Source organism: Gambusia affinis, linkage group LG16 (assembly GCF_019740435.1).
Source record: "Gambusia affinis linkage group LG16, SWU_Gaff_1.0, whole genome shotgun sequence".
NCBI classification, from domain to species: domain Eukaryota; kingdom Metazoa; phylum Chordata; class Actinopteri; order Cyprinodontiformes; family Poeciliidae; genus Gambusia; species Gambusia affinis.
In genome coordinates this window covers 25,631,011-25,648,365 of record NC_057883.1, presented here as the reverse complement: position 1 = coordinate 25,648,365, position 17,355 = coordinate 25,631,011, and the positions used below count along the sequence as shown (strand labels likewise).

Below are 17,355 nucleotides of genomic sequence, written 5' to 3'. Positions count from 1 at the left end.
CCACTGAATTAATCAATATAGTTATTGATTAATTGCTAACGTCTGGATACAGACTCAATTAAAGGTCAACAGAACAGCAAACAGTTTTTTCTATATATTTCTTTTATTATAAGGTTTACTTTATTGTAAATTAAAACGTTCAATACCAGTTACCACATATTATTCTTACATTGTTATTTTTCTTATTTTAAAAAGTAACTATTGATTTGTTTATTTGCATTCTTTAATGTATTTCTTATAATGTATAAAAATGGAATAAGTGGTAAATGAAAAAGGATGTCGTAATAAAGGATGATCTCGTCCTAAAACACAAAATGCATTTTTACCTTCCACCGCCAACAGCGAAGCAGTCCAAGTCTCCTTTAATGAAGAAGGAGTTTTCTCCCGTCCACCTGAAGCTCTGGAAACATTTTAAATATCCAAAATGAATAAACAGCAAAAGAAACAATTAGAACAAATTATTAAGTTTCTGTAAACAAAACTGACATTAAAAACAGGCCAAAGAAAGACTTTGTAGACTTTTATTATCCACTTTTTGGTAGAATGAGAAAAAAAAATCATGCAAATGGGAATCCTAGTTTGAATTTATCATGTGATTAACTGATGTGATGCTTATTGTGATTGTCTAATTGGACAGCAGATGCCTTGTTTTTAGTGTTGCAGCTCATTTTCAGCTGCTTTGATGGACTACAGAAAATAAAATGAAAATAAGAAAAGCAAAATTTGAAAGAAAGTAGAAACAGGAGGAATGTTAGGAGTTAAATGGACATTTGATACATTTTCCCAGATTAGCAGTGGAAAACAGTAACAACACAAAACAACTGTTGAAACATTTAAAACAAGTTTTCAAAAACTATAAAAACGGTTGGATGTTTTAAGATTTTAAAAAATTGAAGCCATGGATATTTTAGCTTTATTTTAGCAGGGAATGTTAATAGAGTGGTTTTGGAAGTGGGGCCGCCAGGGGGCGCTGTGGGGAGGAAAACAATAGAATAAAATACATTTAAATAAATAACTTATTTAAATGTAACTGAAATGTGTCTGACAAGAAAAAAATGGATGTGATTAATATGAAATATTACATATTTTTAAATAATCAAAACTGTATTCTAAAAAAAATTATAATACAAAAAATTGCTATAAAATACAGTTTTATATATAGTTTAATATATTATAACATGTTAAATGATAATAAGGTTTTCCGCCACAGGACTCGTGAGGTTAGTATTTTTGCTAAATTAATGTGGTAATTATTTAATAGTGAGTAAAAACATCCTAAAAGTTGATGTTTCTTCCCACGTCTGTTGGTTCATGCTCTTTGGTAACCTCTGATTAATCTACTCTAAGTTATAAAGAAGTCTCATAAATGATGTCATTTTGGAAATGTTTTTCCCTTAATGATAACATTAAAAGCTGGAGTTTGTTTTTTTTTAGAACTTAGACTTTTATTATTTTTGCAGAGCAATGATACAACCATGCATTAAAGGTACATAACACAAATGTTGACAATATAAAGTTTTCCATAAATAAACATCTTAGTCACAATTGTAGGTTCATCGTCATACAACCCCAAAATAAGGAAACACTTTGGGAGGGATAGCTAGACATCATATGCCAAGAGACAAACTTGTTGGGTTTATTTACATCAACATTGCTTCTGCTGGCCCCCAGCGCAGGATAAAAGTGTTTTTTTGAAGTCTTAATGAGTAGGTTATTTTTTCCATTCTATACAATTCCCTTACTTTTTGTACCCATAAGTCATAGGAAAGAGGCTCCAGCTGCATCCACCTGATTGTGATGCATTTCAGGGCAGCTGTAAAAAGGACATTTAACAGAAATGCTTTGGCCCGTCCTTACAAACCATCTGGTAAAATACCAAGTACCACAACTGTAACATCCTTTGGTGTAACTCCTGGGAAAATATAGTTTATAGTTCTGTACACCTCATCCTAAAGTTTTGAAGTTTGGGGCATGACCAAAAGATGTGTGTATGATTGGGGACCAACACAAGCTTGGTACTTTAGGATCCATCTTGGCAACCACATCTGGGGTCCTGAAATATCTGCTAATAATTTTCCATTTCTATTCCTGCCACATATTTGAGTTTGTACCTCTGAGCCTCAGTCCAGACTCCCTCCCAGCCTCGTCAGAGATTATTTTGATCGTCTCTGCCTCCCATCTTTGTTTGGTCCAAGTGGTTTCGTTAAGGTTCATTGACAGAAATACACTATATAACTTTGCTATAAATTTTTTATCTCCTCCCCCTTTCTGGTAATGGATTAGAAGGTTTTCTAATGGTGTTGGGTTTAGTACTTGTTCCCAGAGCGCAGCTGTAAATATCTAAAGAAATCACTTTTCTGGAGATGAAAATTCCTACATAACTCTTCAAACGACATAAAAGCTGGATTTTGTTTTGATTATCTTACCTTAAAACGAGGATGCAACATGAACAGGAAGGTTTCTCCAGTTCCGTAAAACGTCTCGCTGGGTTTCAGAGGATCAGACAGGAAGGCCCCAAACAGCTGATGGACGAGTTCACAATCGATCAAAAATAGCCGATAAAACCGGACGGCACCACATTTATAGTTTCTGTCACAGTTTCTACCTCATCCAGAGCATCTTTTATGACAATCAGCACAGGAGAGTCGGTGCTGCGGAGCTTCCTGTAGAGACACTTGAGGCTGGCGCCGTGCCGCCACGTGCTGTAGGCCAGCTGCCAGGCGCGGCCCACCGTCCTGGCAGGAAGCTCCTTACACAGCTGGAGAAAAACACTTTTTACCATCTAAAACCAGAAACCTCAGTGGGTCTAACTGGGATTTTATGCAACAGATCAGCAGCCTGTGAAACATTTGAACTTATTAATGTTGTTTGTCCAGGTTGTGTAAAAGAAGCAGAATGTAAATGTTTTATTTGATTATTATTCTCAACATTTGTTTACACAAACCAGAATATACTGAAAAAGTTGAATTATTATAAACCTTGACTGTATCTCCCACATAAACTTTACAATGTTGGCATTTAAAGTCAAAAGGTGCAAAATGTTTATCTGGTTGAGTTCCTGAAAAGAGTTGATCTGCAGATAATTAATCAATAAAGGAGGGGTGATTAATCAATTACTGAAATAATCAGCAACTAATTTAGTAATCGATTAAACATAGAGGAATTAAATAATCTGTTTATTTGCATTTCATTAATGTATTTCCAATATTGTACAGAATAATAAATCAATTAATCGATTAATCGCTAGTCGCAGCCCTACAGAATCAAAACTCTACTAAGTTTTAAAGAGAATTAAAAGCAACAACGCAGTAATTAAAGCTCTGATCTCAACTGAGTCGAACCTTTTCAAAGTGCATGTGAGTTTTGTGTCAGCAGTGGGATCACATGGCGGCGGTTCGCTCACCTCTCTGACATGTGAAACCTGCAGAACGCGGCTGTTCTCCACCACGTTACCGAGCCCTTCAGGGTCCCTGTCAACCAGCTGCTCTTTATTCTCCTCCATCAACACCATCTCCAAAGAACAAACACAGCAGCCGAATTAGCTCCTCTTGTTTTCGATCCACAGGTAGGAAAGGTTCCTGCTCACCTCCCAGTCGTCTCCGGAGCCGCGCAGCGTCTGAAACGTCTCTGCATCCTCCTCTCCCTTGTCCTCTATGAGAACAAACTCTTCTTCGTCGTGGTCCGGCTCCTCCTCCCCGTCCAGGAGACGCAGGTCTGGCCGGCGAAGCTTCAGGAAGGAGCGCAGCTCGTCGGAGCTGCAGAGGCAGCAGGATGAGTCAGGATTACTGGGATGACAAACTACAGCCACAGCGGCAGCAGGAAGGAGACGCTGATGCCAGGAAGACAGGAGTTAACGTCAGCTCTGCTTCTCCTGAGCTCCTCTCTTATTCGAACGAGGAAAAAATAGCAAATCTGCATGTTAAACAGTCACCTGTTAACAAGTAGTGACTTTAAATGAGTTGGAAACATTTATTTACTTTAGTAAAAACAGCAGAAATACCCTGAAAAAAACCAAAACAAAAGCAGAACTAATTCACTATGAATCTGACAAAATAAAAAACCAAACAGCAAAACATTTCAGCTTTTCTTGTTTCTTTCAACATTAACCATCAGTTCTTATCGACCAGTTGCAGCGTGACGTCGCACGGATCCCCCCCACTTCCTGCTGGAGGGCAAAAAACTGCCATGACTAGCATTGGTTTAGCTGTAAGTTATCAATATTACACACTAAATCTTAAATGTATGCAAGATATATAAAGGAAAAGGGACACAGTGCTTTGCAACAAGACAACTAGATGATAAGGTCCAGAAAAAGTTTTAATTAAGAGAAAAAAATAGTGAGGGAGAGGAAAGTGGTTCAGTTATGCTAGCTTGACTTTGACACCTTATCATGCAGACGTGACGTGGAATTTGGTGCTTCCAGTTCAGCTACAAAACAAAAAAAATCAACCCACATACCAACACCAATCTGACATCAGATGAAGTGACTTTAGCATTTATGCTAACCGAAAGTGAGGAATATTGAATAAAACTGAGGACAAACGTTCTAAAAGTCTATATTTCTTTACATATTTTGCAGTATTGTCTTTCCTTTCTGTACCTTTCTTGTGTCAGAGCGAGCCAGGTGTCCCTCCTGGGTAAAGTGTTAGCTGACCTCTTCTTCTTCCCTGCGGGCGACTGAACCCGCAGTCTCACGAACATCAAACCCCCGAGACTTCCTGCCGACGGCCTTCGAGGAGCTGGAAAGCAAACAGACATCCAGAGAAGAAGAAGCCAACATGAAGAGCAGATGGTATTCCCACCAGCAGTTAGGCTCAGATGGAAAATTATTTGTAACAAGGGTAAAATTCTGCTAAATTAAAAATAACTAGGTTTACTTTAATTTTGATTGCTGAGCTTCATGGTTCTGGTTTTAAAACGCCGTGTCATCCAGCCTTACCTTCAGTCTGACTCTTCTCAGAGGATTTCTCCGTGCCCTCTGGTCCGCCGCAGCAGAAAGTGGCGGCGCTGCTCAGGACGGCCAGGCCGCCCCCAGGCTCCTCGGTCAGCACCCTGAGCGAGCCGCCGTCCAGCCGCCCATCCACATCGTCCGTGTCTCCGCTGTCCGCCTCGTCCGGCTGGGAAACCTGGTTGGTTAGGCTCAGGGTGGGACTGGGCAGCACCGACGGAGCAGCAGAAACCAGCGCCGGGGGGGAATCCTCCGGCTTTTTGCCTCCATGACTCTTAGTGGATTTGAGCTTCTGGAATATGTTCTTTGCTTTTCCTCTCCTGCAATGAAAACAACAAAATCAGATATTTTAGCTTTTTCTTTGAACTAAGGAGGCAAGTTACCAATTAATAACTGAATGTAAAGTTGGCTGAACTCATCGATTGACCAGTTTTCTCTTGTAACAAGAAGATCAACCATCTTTTCATAACGTAAATAATGTTTTTTTTTTTTTAGATATTTCACTGAAATTTGCTCCCTAAAAACCCTAACACCCGTTGTCATACAAATAGTGACCAAACAAACAGAAAGTTGTTGTTTTCTCACAATAAAACAAGAACCTCTTAGGTTGTTGAACAATAAAAGAGGGAAAGAAAATATGCGAAACACTTAATTCCTCAGTAACAGAGATGCTCATACAGAAGTAGCCTGCGGTTGCTCTTGACTGAAGGTTAAAACTTTGCTAAATGAGATGCATTAACTCACGACAGTTCTCAAAATCAACCTTGCTTATTTGCATTTTACATAATGTTACTTAAGGAGCTTATCGGGTGTTTATATTTCAAAACAGAACCGCATAAAGTGCATTTTATTTACGAATCCGGACTCTGACCGTTTCTCTTCTGCCATATAGCCGCCATCTTTGAGTCTTTATAGTTAAAAAAGGTGACCAGCTACGCCCTCTGCTGGATTGCGGACAAACTACAGCTCTTAAAGTACGTCTAAAACGTTACTAGTTAGTCGACTGGAACAAATTTTAATCTAATAAATTATTAATCGACGTAACTGGAACCTATTTGTCTCATTTGTGCGCAGCAGTGAAACAGCACCGACCTCTGCTGGGAGGTGCTGAAGCGAACGTGTGAAACGTCAGAGAAGAAAGAGACGGACGCCAAACTGTCAACAGCGCAAGACAGAAGGTAATCCTCGAAGCCGTGCTCCGTCACCAGCGGGTGGGTTTTGGACGGGTCGAAGAAGATTTTAGTGGGCGTCACCACCAGGATACCAGAAACCACACCCTGGCAGAGACAGACGGAGATGGGATTTCAGACGTCCACGGAGCTGAAATCAGAGTTTAGATTTGGTCGATCCTCACCTTTCCGTCGGTGATGTAACGGCAGAACAGTTTGAGATACAACATGGCGGCCGGGCGCTCGCCCTGGCAGCACTCCGGAGGGAGAGCCAGAAGGCAGAGGTGCCCATCTGGCAGCGGCACCGCCTCCACATCCTGCCAGCAGCACAGTCACAAGAACAGGTTCGTTTTAAAGCGTGGATTAAACAAAAACAAGATTCATTTTTTGATCTTAAGATTCATATAAGAATCTGTTTTTGAATTGATTTACAGCTTATGTATAAGGTGAACCAAGCCTTTTGGGGGGCCTAAGGGTTTTCGTTTGGGGCCCCACATACCAACATTCCTAAAATACTCTTTGTGTAACATACCATTTATTAGCTTACATCATACCAGTATTATTATGGCTGTTTTAATTTTACAGGAGTAGCAAATAAAAAAAAGGGTTTTGAAATGAGAGTGGTGTTTAAGTGAGCCATATTATTTTAATTACTTGAAAGTAACGCCAGCTGATTAACACAAAATTTACAGTAAACAAGTTAAAAAGTTTGATGTCTTATATTTCCCTCAACACTGGCAGCAGTCAACAGCAGGACGAGATTAACCTATTATTTGTGTAACAATTATAAAAATGATATAGAAATCATTTTTCCATGAGTAATTGTATTTAATTTGTATTATTCAATGTTATTTTGTTTGTATATGCCTTAGGCCGGCTCTGCTTATGTAAAACTACAGCAGCATTAAGTTAGTTACCCAAAATGACACCTTGGATTAAAGAACTTGATGATTTTTCTAACTACAATAAATACAATATTGATCTCTGAAAGGCTTCTACTCTGAACTTACCCATATCTACAGTCAGAACAGTAATTAAAGCTTTGAAAACAGCACAATCTGTGACGAGCAGGGCAGGACATGAACCCGCATTTACCATAACACACAATATGGAGGACAATAAGGGGTCAAATAAATCTCCAAAGAGAAGTGAAGCACATTATTCATTGGGAATAAAAAAATGACATCCACCTCAGGGGCCAAAGCTGTAAAGCAGTAGTGAGCACTCCTGGTCCTGGAGGTCCGGTCTCCCGGAGGTCCGGTCTCCCGGAGGTCCGGTCTCCCGGAGGTCCGGTCTCCCGGAGGTCCGGTCTCCCGGAGGTCCGGTCTCCTGGAGGTCCGGTCTCCCGGAGGTCCGGTCTCCTGCAACTTTTAGATGTGTCTCTACTTCAACACACCTGAGCCAAATAATGAGGTCATTATCAGAACTCTGGAGAACCAGTCGGGTTCTCTGGAACCAGTCCGGACTGGTTCCGGAGAACCCGACTGCACTGAGGAGGAGATTGAGCTGTTGGATTCAGGTGTGTGGGACCAGGAGACTCCAAGAGCTGCAGGACACCGACCCTCCAGGACCAGGACCGACCCACTCCTGCTGTGAAGTGACAGCAGTAACACCTCCACACCCTGACCTACTTCTGCAGGAATCCCAGCCTGTAAACACTCCTTCAGTCCTTCAGGGTTTATAAAGGATTGTTTTAGATCCTCTAAGTGTCCTTTCAGAGCAGTTTGTATGTTTCCTAAATGTATTTCACGTGTCTAAAATGTAAAACCAGAAAGTTGGGCCTCTTTAAGTAGTTATTTATAAATCCTGGTAAATCTATAGGCTCAGAAAAGAACGACCTTTACTTTTCTCAGATTTCTTTTGCTTTGTATTGGGATTAATTATGTTAATTTTCAAATAACAAGGCAGACATGATGCACCGTCACATTGGGGCTGCAACTAACTGTTATTTTAGTAAATTATTCTGGCAATTAATCAATTAAATTAAAAAAACTCATTCTGCAGATTTTTCATTAATGCCTCTTTATACAATATTATAGTGGTAATTGATTATTAGTAATAATAATGGTATTACTAATATTACTAATCAATTATTCTATTGATTATTCTGACAATTAATTGATTAATCAAATAAAAATTGTCACCTTTTTCAGATATTCCATTTAAGACTTTTAATATAATATATTATTAGTTATTGCTTATTAGTAATATAAGTAACATTAATTATTAACATATTAGTAATCAATTATCCTGACTATTAATTAATTAATCAAATAAAAATTGGCATATTCTGCAGATTAAAAATACATTAAATGATGAAATAACCCTAACTCTAACCCTAAACAATTCAATTACTATTTTAAACATAAATACTTTTTTCTTTAACGTTTTCATCCTTAGTTCAGATAAAAGATGCATCTACAACTAAAAAATGAGACGAGCTTCTGCAGGATTTAACATCATTGCAGAGTAAGTCTGATCTGGTGATTGATTTTTGGATTAACCAATTAATAATCATTTAACAAAATGTGAAACCAGATGAAGTTAAAACTTCTGTGTAGAACATATTTATTTACATATTTACAGACAAAAAAGGGTTTTTTAATTTAAATGCAAAATGTGTATATTTTTGTAGTCTAGGCTTCAGTACTGCTGTGTCGTTTTCTCAACAAATGTTAGTGATTAATCAATTACTGAATTAGTTTATGGCTATTTAAATAATCGATTATTCACAATTAATCCGATTAATCATTCCAGCTCCATAAAACACAATATTTTGATGAAGTAAATAAGTTTGTTTTCTGTAAATCATGTTAGATATGAAACATAAACACCTGCAGGTTTATCATGATTAATCCAACTAATCGTTTCAGACCCTAATCAGAAGTAAATAATAAGTCTCTGAAGTAAGAAAACCGGTGCACTGGTTGCTAATAAACACTTTCTGGGTGTGAAGTACCTCTTTCTTAAAGGTTACAACTTGTAGACACTTCTCAGCAAAATGCAGAACATGCAGCAATTTTTCACTTACAAGAAGTTTGTCGTATTCAGCCTCCGGTGAGGGAGACGGAGTCTGAGCCGGCAGCGAATCCAAACAGTCCTGATCTGCATCTGCCTCCGGTTTCTCCTTCGACCCGCAGTCCAGTTCGAGCTGAGAGGATTTTCCAGTGACAGAGGCGTCCTTTCTGTTCGACACCAGCTGCTTCAGAAAGGAAGCCATGATAAGATTAACTCTGACTTTGACACGGACACACGGCGCAGCACGAAGACAGCAGGGATCACTTCCTCTTTCTGCATTTCCCCTCCTTTCCGTGTTTCTAGTCACATCTGAGGAGACGAGGGCTGTAAATGTGAAGCGGCTGTTTTATCTGCGATGCTCCAAAATATCCCATTAAAGGTCAACATTATGCTGCCTTGAACAGGTTAAGATAGATCAATGCAAAACATATCTCAAGCTGAAATGAAATGAATTGTTCATTACATTTTCTTACAAAGTTATTCTTGGATAATGAAATTTTAGTCTGCACAACTCAACGTTTACTCTCCCACCTGAAAATGGCTGCAAACAGATGTGTGACCTCTGGAGAGGTCGACCTCTCCAGAGGCGGAGCCTCCTGTATGGAGCTAAATTGGAGCGATAAATTTATAAAAATAAATTTGAAACTGAAAAGAAAAGATTTAAAACTGTTCAAATCTACTTTTCAGATTCAAATGTTTTTTTTAATTATTTTAGATGTTTTTTTTTCAGTTTCAATATCATTTCCAGTAAATTTCTTTCTTCTATGAGTTTAATTTTTTTTCTTTATGGCCCTAATTGTGCATTCTGCACAACCAACAGGAATGCAGCAAGTAGTTTCTGGACAAAGAGCTTGTCTTTTTGTGAAAACCAGCTGACCAAATGTCCTTGAACTCTCCTAGGGTTGCTAGGTAACGGGCAGAACTCTGCTCTGCCGGGGTTGCCAGGCAACGGGCTGGGCTTCCCTGGGGTTAGTTGATGGCTAACCCCGGGTCACAGCTCAGTGCCTGCTGATTTCTGATGTTACATTTGAGAAGTTTCTGAAACGGTTTGTTTTCAAATCACCAAAAAACAACAATTTATTGCCAAAAAACAGCTGGGAGGGTTTTTTAATCGTTTGGTTTGGTTTTAGAAGCAGTAGAATCCAGAATGGAACCACAAAAATGTGCAAAATGTGAATTTTGCATAACATGTACCCTTTAAAATAATATTAGCTTTTATTTATAAGTTGAATGTTCTGAGTGAGGCCTGGAAACTAAGGAGTAACTTCCTGCCTAATATCTCAGTCATAAGAGCGGGGAAGTGCTAGTTTGCATTACAAATCAACACAAGCCACATTTCTGCCGACATCAGATGCTAACAGCTGGCTCATACCTCTGTTATTACGTTGGTATCAGAGCTGAGTTGCTTTGAATTTTTGCTCTTCTCTCCTGAGGATCCACCGCTGCTGAACGTAGACGAAACGCTGAACACCGTGTCGCCGGGGAGACCCTGCAACGAGCAGCAACAAAATGGTTTCCGGTTGGTTTTAATCACTTCACATGTTCCTCTCTGCTAATGCAATAAATAACAGTTTGTTTTCAGTTGGAAGGCAATAAAAGTCATGTATTGTCTTTTATTGTGTATGTCATTAATCATCACAATTCATCTGAAGTGTTGTGCAATTCATTGGTGCTGGGAGGCAAATAAAAATAAAAACATCTGCAGGTGGTTTAAATGCGTCGCTCAGTGACTAACTGACGCAGTGAATCAGTTTTCTGTTCCCTGACAAGTTAAAACAGAAAGTTACCGCCCTGCAACACTTAGAGCTCTTATGACATATCTCTGGTCAACATACACTTCAGTGGTAAATAATTAATAATAGGAATATTCATGAGCACCGCAAAGTGCCTGCAAATTATTCTCCAAAAGCAATAAACGATAAACGATAAACGATACAACACACTGCAAAAACACACAAACTTACCCAGTCTGGTCTGGTTTCTAGCGTAAATGTTTTAATACACTTGAAATAAGACAAAACTAACTTAGAAGTAACTTTTCATCAACTTTTCAACAACTGTTACCTTAAAACCTTGTTTTCCTTAATACTGATGAAAAGGTTCTAGTTATACGTGAAATAATCTGTCAGTGGAAAACTTTGACTTTTAAACTCAGTGTTATTTAAGCTTTTTGGTAGTTTTTAAATATATTAATTTTATTGCCTTTTTTAACATATGTCAAAATAATTTATATTTCTATAAGACGGGAAAAATGTCTGGTTCTATTGGCAGATTTCACTTATAACGTTTTCTGCAATGTTAATTAGTTATTAAATTAAAGCAAACTCCTATATCTTGCTTTATAGCAGCAAGATATAGCTCAGATTTTCAGATGTATCAGATTTTACTGCTAGGTCAGTAGAGGTTCAAAGAAGCAAAATATAATGTTTTACAGCTCTAATAACTATTAATTCAATTTCTAAATGTTGGAGAATATGAGATTTATCACACCAGACATCACAAATCAATTCAAGCTTCCTGTTTTTTTAACTCATAAATACAATATAAGTAAATTATAAAAGTTAAACTAATAGGTACCTTGGAGTAAAAGCCTGAAAGTGCGTTCCTTCGACTGTATTTACTGCAGAAGTTCTTAAACAGACTTGTTTTCCCCATGGTGTCGCAGAACTGCTGAACCTGAATCGTAACTCTGAACTTTGGACTTACAGGCCCATAAAACTCAAGAAGCATTTCAAAACCAGTCCTGTTCCTGGCAACCACACAGAGATGTTACAGAAATGTCCCAGTTATCAGTTCGCTCATCTTTTAACAACCACTGGACGTGATGAAGGACGGTGACTCACAGTGCTGCCATCTGCTGGTAAACCGACGGTGTTGCTCCGCTCCCACGCAGTTCCTGTGGGGGGAAATTAAGCTCGTTTCAAGTTTTAAAGATACTCTGGGTAAAAACTGAGCTTAGGCCACAGAGCTGTAAGGAAGAGGATAAGGTCCACTAAAACAATAAACATTAATCTGGATAACTGAGATTAAAATCAGAATGAAAAAAAAATCCCAATACTGACAAAGTCAAAATTATCAGAAAATTTTCAAAATTGTCAGAAAAATTCAAAATTATGACTTTTTTCAGAAAAAAATCTAAATTTCAGAAAAAGGGTCAAAAGTCTGAAAACAAAATAAAATTTCTAAAACAAAACAAAACAACATTCTGAGATTATTGTTGTGTACAGCAAAAAATTCAAATCTAATCTAAAATCAGAATTATGAGTAAAAAGTCCAAGTTTCTTTTTTCAGTGGCCTTGTTCCTCTCCGTGAAGCTGAAACCAGGTTTTAAGTAATATTTAAATTTAAATTAATATGAAGTCAGCTTGTTTGATGTCGTCTCAAAGCGCTTTAAGAAAAGTAAAAATAATGATCTCAGTTCAGTCCAACTAATCTCAGTTATCCACCCAATATTCAATATTCAAAGTAGTTCAAAAACATTGAAGTAAATTTGAGATCATGCAGCCCAGCAGCACCTTGCAGGTAGTACTGCCTCAGCTTCGGGTTCCTGATGTGAGGGACGTGGTCCAGAGGTCGGCCCACGGCGACGGGGTCATTGCTATGCGCAGCGCCGGCCGCGGCGTTCTGCATGATGTGGGACTGAGGTCGATTCTCCCAGGGAGGCTTAGCGAATCGTGGAGGCTGAGAAACACCGGCAGGCAGCTTGGATCCTAACCTGAGACACAAACTGATCTATTACCAATAAAAACTGATCAATTACCAATAAACACTGATCTGTTACCAATATGAACTCATTTCTTACCAATATAAACTGATTTATTACCAACATAACCTAAATCCTGTTCTTATGACTGAAAATAAATTTGAAACCAAAAGAATTTGAAAACCAGACGCTGGTTTTTTTATGCAGCAACAGTGGAAAATTATTTCTAAGTTTTGGATCTACAATAAATTGCATCAAAAAAGAACAAAGATTGGACAATATTTGCTTGATTTCATGTATCTTTTCATTTTCACAGATTTTATTTTGAGGCGCAGCTTCAAGGATTTGGGACGTGGAGAGCCAAAGTGAGAGCAGCGCAGCATCCGCAGTCTGCTGGGAGTTATTAATAGAGGAGTGGGAGTCCTGAACACTTCCTGCCAAGATGGGGCTCCTCTCACCCACATGATGCTGCCATGGAGGCCCAGAGCAGTCGGCCCCCACCGTCCTCAGATCTAACAAAACTGTTTGTGCAGGAAATTTTTTATTTGTGCTGCTGTTATTTTAAAAATATTAATAAAAAGGTTTCCATAAGATATGATCAAATATCTTCAAAGCAAAAGCAGCACAAACAAAAACATTTTTACAGCTCAAACAATTGACACCAATTTTGTTAGATTTGGTTTATGTGGGTGGGGCTGGTCGACCTTTTGACCTTTAAACTTTCATCAATATCTTCAAAGGAAAAGCAGCACAAATGAAAATGTTTCCTGCACAAACATAATTGAGGTGATTGGCATCAACTTTGTTAGATTTTGGGAACGTGGACAGGCTTAGTTGACCTTTTATGACCTCTGGAAACATTTATTAGGGTTTCGACCAGCCAGTCAGTTGGCTAACTTACCTGCTCTTCACGTTGCAGAAGTAGCCGCTCCTGGTTTTATCCGCCTGAGGTTTGAGTTTGGCGGCTCCTAACGTCTCCGGCTGTCTCACTGATTGAGCCATTTCTGTTTTTCTGGTTTGGTGCAGGAGCTCAGCTGGCGTCCTTCCTCCTTTTGCTCCCCATGCTAACTGTTTAGCCCGTTACTGCACCTGCAGCACATGGGAAAGTCACACAATGTGAGCTGAATTTGACCAACACTCACCAGGCAGGAGGACGTGAGCCAGACGCCCGTCAGAATAACGGAGGCAGCCGTTCGATTCAGCAAAACTGCCAATCATCCCATGTCATTAGTTTGTAAGCCTGGCAATCAATATGAGCTTGTGGCCCAAGGCCACTGCGAAAACCAACCTGCTTCAACTATTTTATGGGTCTGACTGCTGCAGGAATCAAGAAATCAGTTGAATAGGATCTGTGTGACAACATGAAGTAGGCAAAAAAGCAACACAATGATGCCCTGAGCTAACAACATTGTTCCTTTATTAAACCTTCATCAATGTTTTCAGCAGCATTTCACTGAGCAGCAGCTCCTATAATGACCTCAGTTGCCCCTCCAGGTCTTTCCTAATTACTGCTGGCTAGTCTGAAGGAGCTGTGAGGGGGAGGAGTTTCATCCTTGAAGGCGGGGCTAGGTCCACCCAGGCGTTTTGCACAGTTGAGTGGTTGCCATGGAAATTAAAGGACTCCTCAAACATGCATGAAAAAAAATCAAAGGAACACTCCAGGTTTGATTTTGATGAGGGAGAAACAGTATAACACGATGTAAAGCTAAAAAAATGATTTTGCATAATACTTCCTCTTTAATTCTTTCCTTTTTGATAAAGGTGACAGTTCAGATATTCTGTAATGACGCTGCCATATGCTAAGGCTACTGGAGGTCAAACTGAACACTTATTCTCACTTTCTTCTTCTCTACAATTTGTATAATTTGCTGTTATTTCAACTGTCAGTGTTTCGTTTTCTTTGTAGTTTTTCTCTCCATACTGTCATGTTCCGTGTTTTTCTGTGTGTTTATTTCGAGTTTTCTGTGTTTCTGAGTCTCCGTGTTCTCCGGTCTCCCCTTGATTGTTCCCAGGTGTGTCTCGTGTCCTTGATTGCCCTCTGTGTATTTAATCCCACCTGTGTCCTTTGCTCTCTGTGTGGTCCTTGTCTGATGTTTCCCAGTTCGTCGTTTGTGTCCTTGTATCTCCAGTTGCTACCGGTGCTGAGCCCTGGGTTCTGCTCTGCTGTGCTGCCTGGCTGTTGGACTTATTTTGTGGACTATTTTCATCATTAAACTATTCATTCTCTCACTTCAACCTGGTGCATCTGTGTCTGCCTCACCACCCAACACCCCATTTCACGACACATAGAAGCAAAATCTGGTCTGGCGTTCAGTTTGGCTGTGGTTCATTCTTCTGATTTTAACTTTTTACTCTTCATGAACATAGAAAATAATCCAACACGGCCACTTGTTCTGGTTCTGCTTGTAAAATTCCCTTTAAATGTTGTGAATTTAATTGAATCAAATTGATGACAGTGACTCTTTAAGTCTGAAAATGGTACAGAGCTTTTTCTGAGGGTTTGGATCTCCAAGCAATCACAGTGAGCGCCGTATCCACAAAAACACGGAACAGTTGGGAAACTTCTCAGGATTAGCTGGCAAACCAAAGTTACTCAAATAATGCATCAACAAACCACCCAGAATCTGGATGACTTGTTAAAATCTCTAGCAGAAAATCAAGAGAGGAAACGTCTGACCATCAAGTTGAGAGTTCTTCAGCAGGAAAATGATCCAAAGCACCAGAAAATCCACGTCTGAATGGCTTAAACACTAAAATGAAGGTTTTGTAAGAACCTGGAGGCTTATCATTAATCTGACTGAAATCATGTGACAGGACCTCAAATGCTACAAAGTGGCTGAATTAAAACAATTCTGCAAAATCACATAACTATTTTAGTTTGCTACCTAAATGTATGCAACATATTTTGCAATCCTTTATTTAATCTGCAACATTCACCAATCAGGCACAAACCTTTTGGATAAGAGAAGGGAATAACAAGATGGAAGTAAACATTGATAAATAGCCCAGTTTTACTTATCGGACCAATAAAAAACAACTAACATCAGCTAATATCAGCTAGAACATATTATGCATGTCTATGTCGTTACTGAAAACGATTATTTTATTCTGACGATTAATCAGATAAAGAAATCGCCACATTCTGCAGATTTTTTTGCTAACCACCTTCGCTTATTTTATATAACATTAGAACTACGTTAAAATGCAAATAATAAAATCATTCAATTCCTTTTGTAAATTAGAAAATAAACATTTTCTTGCCTAAAATGCAATAGCATAGCATTCTGTTAGCTAATGCTTGATCATTTGTAGCACAGACAGCCCTTTCTCCTTGACTTAGCATCACTACTGTTGAGCTGATTGATACATTGATAATTGGATAGCAAAAGGTGCCTGATAGGAGATTATTTTTTACATAATCTGAACCAAGTGAAGCTAAAACTGCCGGGTAAGGAGTTCTGGGTTTTTCATCTTAAAAGCAAAATGTTTATATTTGTGTTGTTCTTTCAGAAAAATTCCCTTGTTTGATTCTCTATACTCCAGCTAACGATTAATTGACTAGTAATTAGCACAGGATTATTTTCATCACGATTAATTTGATTAATTGTTACATGACCAAGTCACTTCATTGGGGAACATGTAAGAAAAGTTACTAGAGCGGGCGCCAGATGATGGAAAAACATTTGCTGTCTGCATTTTGCCATGAACATATAGTTGCCTAGAATGTATCTGCATACAGTTCAGAAAGTACTTAGCTGCACTCCTGTGGAAAGGTACTGTCATACCGCCAATTTTAGCACTTCTAAAGCACAATTAGCTTAACTGCTAACATGGCCCTCAAATTCCTCAGATTTCATTCCAGTCGAGAATGTGTGGGATTTGCTGCCTAAACCAGTCCGGTGAAGGGAGGCCCTACCTCATAACTTAAGAATCAGCACACCTTCAGGGGTCAAGTGGAGCTAATGGACGGGTCATTGTTGTTTTGCAAAACAGCTTTACTCGACCATAAGCCTAATCGTCGAATATGTTTCAAATAATATGGTTCAGTTAAATAAGAGCCAATAATAATAATATAATAAACATTAGACTGCAGCCCTCATTTGGTATTCCGGGGTCACATCCCTCTGTGTGATGGTTTATTAGCAACAGAGAGTAACCAAAACATGCTTAGTAATTTCCCTCCATTCTTCAGTCATACTGTTGAGATCATGCAAGAACTTGTTTCCCGTAAAAGCTGGCGTTAACATGATCGCTGTGGAGGAAGTGAGCAATTCAGACGACATCACAGAATGATCTAGAGAACAGCTACTGCAGAAGCAAGCGACACCCAGCAGCGAGCAGAATGAAAACAAACGGGGAACAGAGAGGGGAACGAGATCTCTACTGACCTGAGTCCAGCCCGAGGACGGAGATGAGCGGCTGTCACATGAGCGCACCTTCATGTTGCAGGGTTATGATATCACTGCAGACAACAGAAACAAGTTGAGGCTCCTCCCTGTCAGCAGCGCCGACTCCGC

General features: G+C 39.1%; 1 protein-coding gene across 6 annotated transcripts in view; it reads right to left on the bottom strand.

Annotated features, from left to right (window-relative positions):
* Window positions 1–17,355, bottom strand: part of si:ch211-15d5.11 (nuclear receptor coactivator 7) — a 19,057-nt gene extending 1,702 nt beyond the window's left edge. Inside the window, exons 1-15 of one of the 6 annotated variants that reach the window (XM_044142463.1) lie at window positions 17,227–17,355; window positions 13,740–13,927; window positions 12,651–12,862; window positions 11,979–12,031; window positions 10,508–10,624; window positions 9,149–9,319; window positions 6,303–6,434; window positions 6,041–6,225; window positions 4,940–5,268; window positions 4,601–4,739; window positions 3,587–3,755; window positions 3,404–3,511; window positions 2,606–2,758; window positions 2,427–2,522; window positions 327–400 (exon numbers count right to left, since the gene is read on the bottom strand). In XM_044142463.1, coding sequence (XP_043998398.1) covers window positions 327–400; window positions 2,427–2,522; window positions 2,606–2,758; window positions 3,404–3,511; window positions 3,587–3,755; window positions 4,601–4,739; window positions 4,940–5,268; window positions 6,041–6,225; window positions 6,303–6,434; window positions 9,149–9,319; window positions 10,508–10,624; window positions 11,979–12,031; window positions 12,651–12,862; window positions 13,740–13,840 — 2,039 coding nt within the window. In that variant the 5' untranslated portion in view covers window positions 13,841–13,927; window positions 17,227–17,355. Of the gene's footprint in view, window positions 1–326; window positions 401–2,426; window positions 2,523–2,605; window positions 2,759–3,403; window positions 3,512–3,586; window positions 3,756–4,600; window positions 4,740–4,939; window positions 5,269–6,040; window positions 6,226–6,302; window positions 6,435–9,148; window positions 9,320–10,507; window positions 10,625–11,712; window positions 11,885–11,978; window positions 12,032–12,650; window positions 12,863–13,739; window positions 13,928–17,226 lie in introns of those variants that run through there. The other 5 variants (XM_044142464.1, XM_044142466.1, XM_044142467.1 and 2 more) reach the window with 5 other exon arrangements.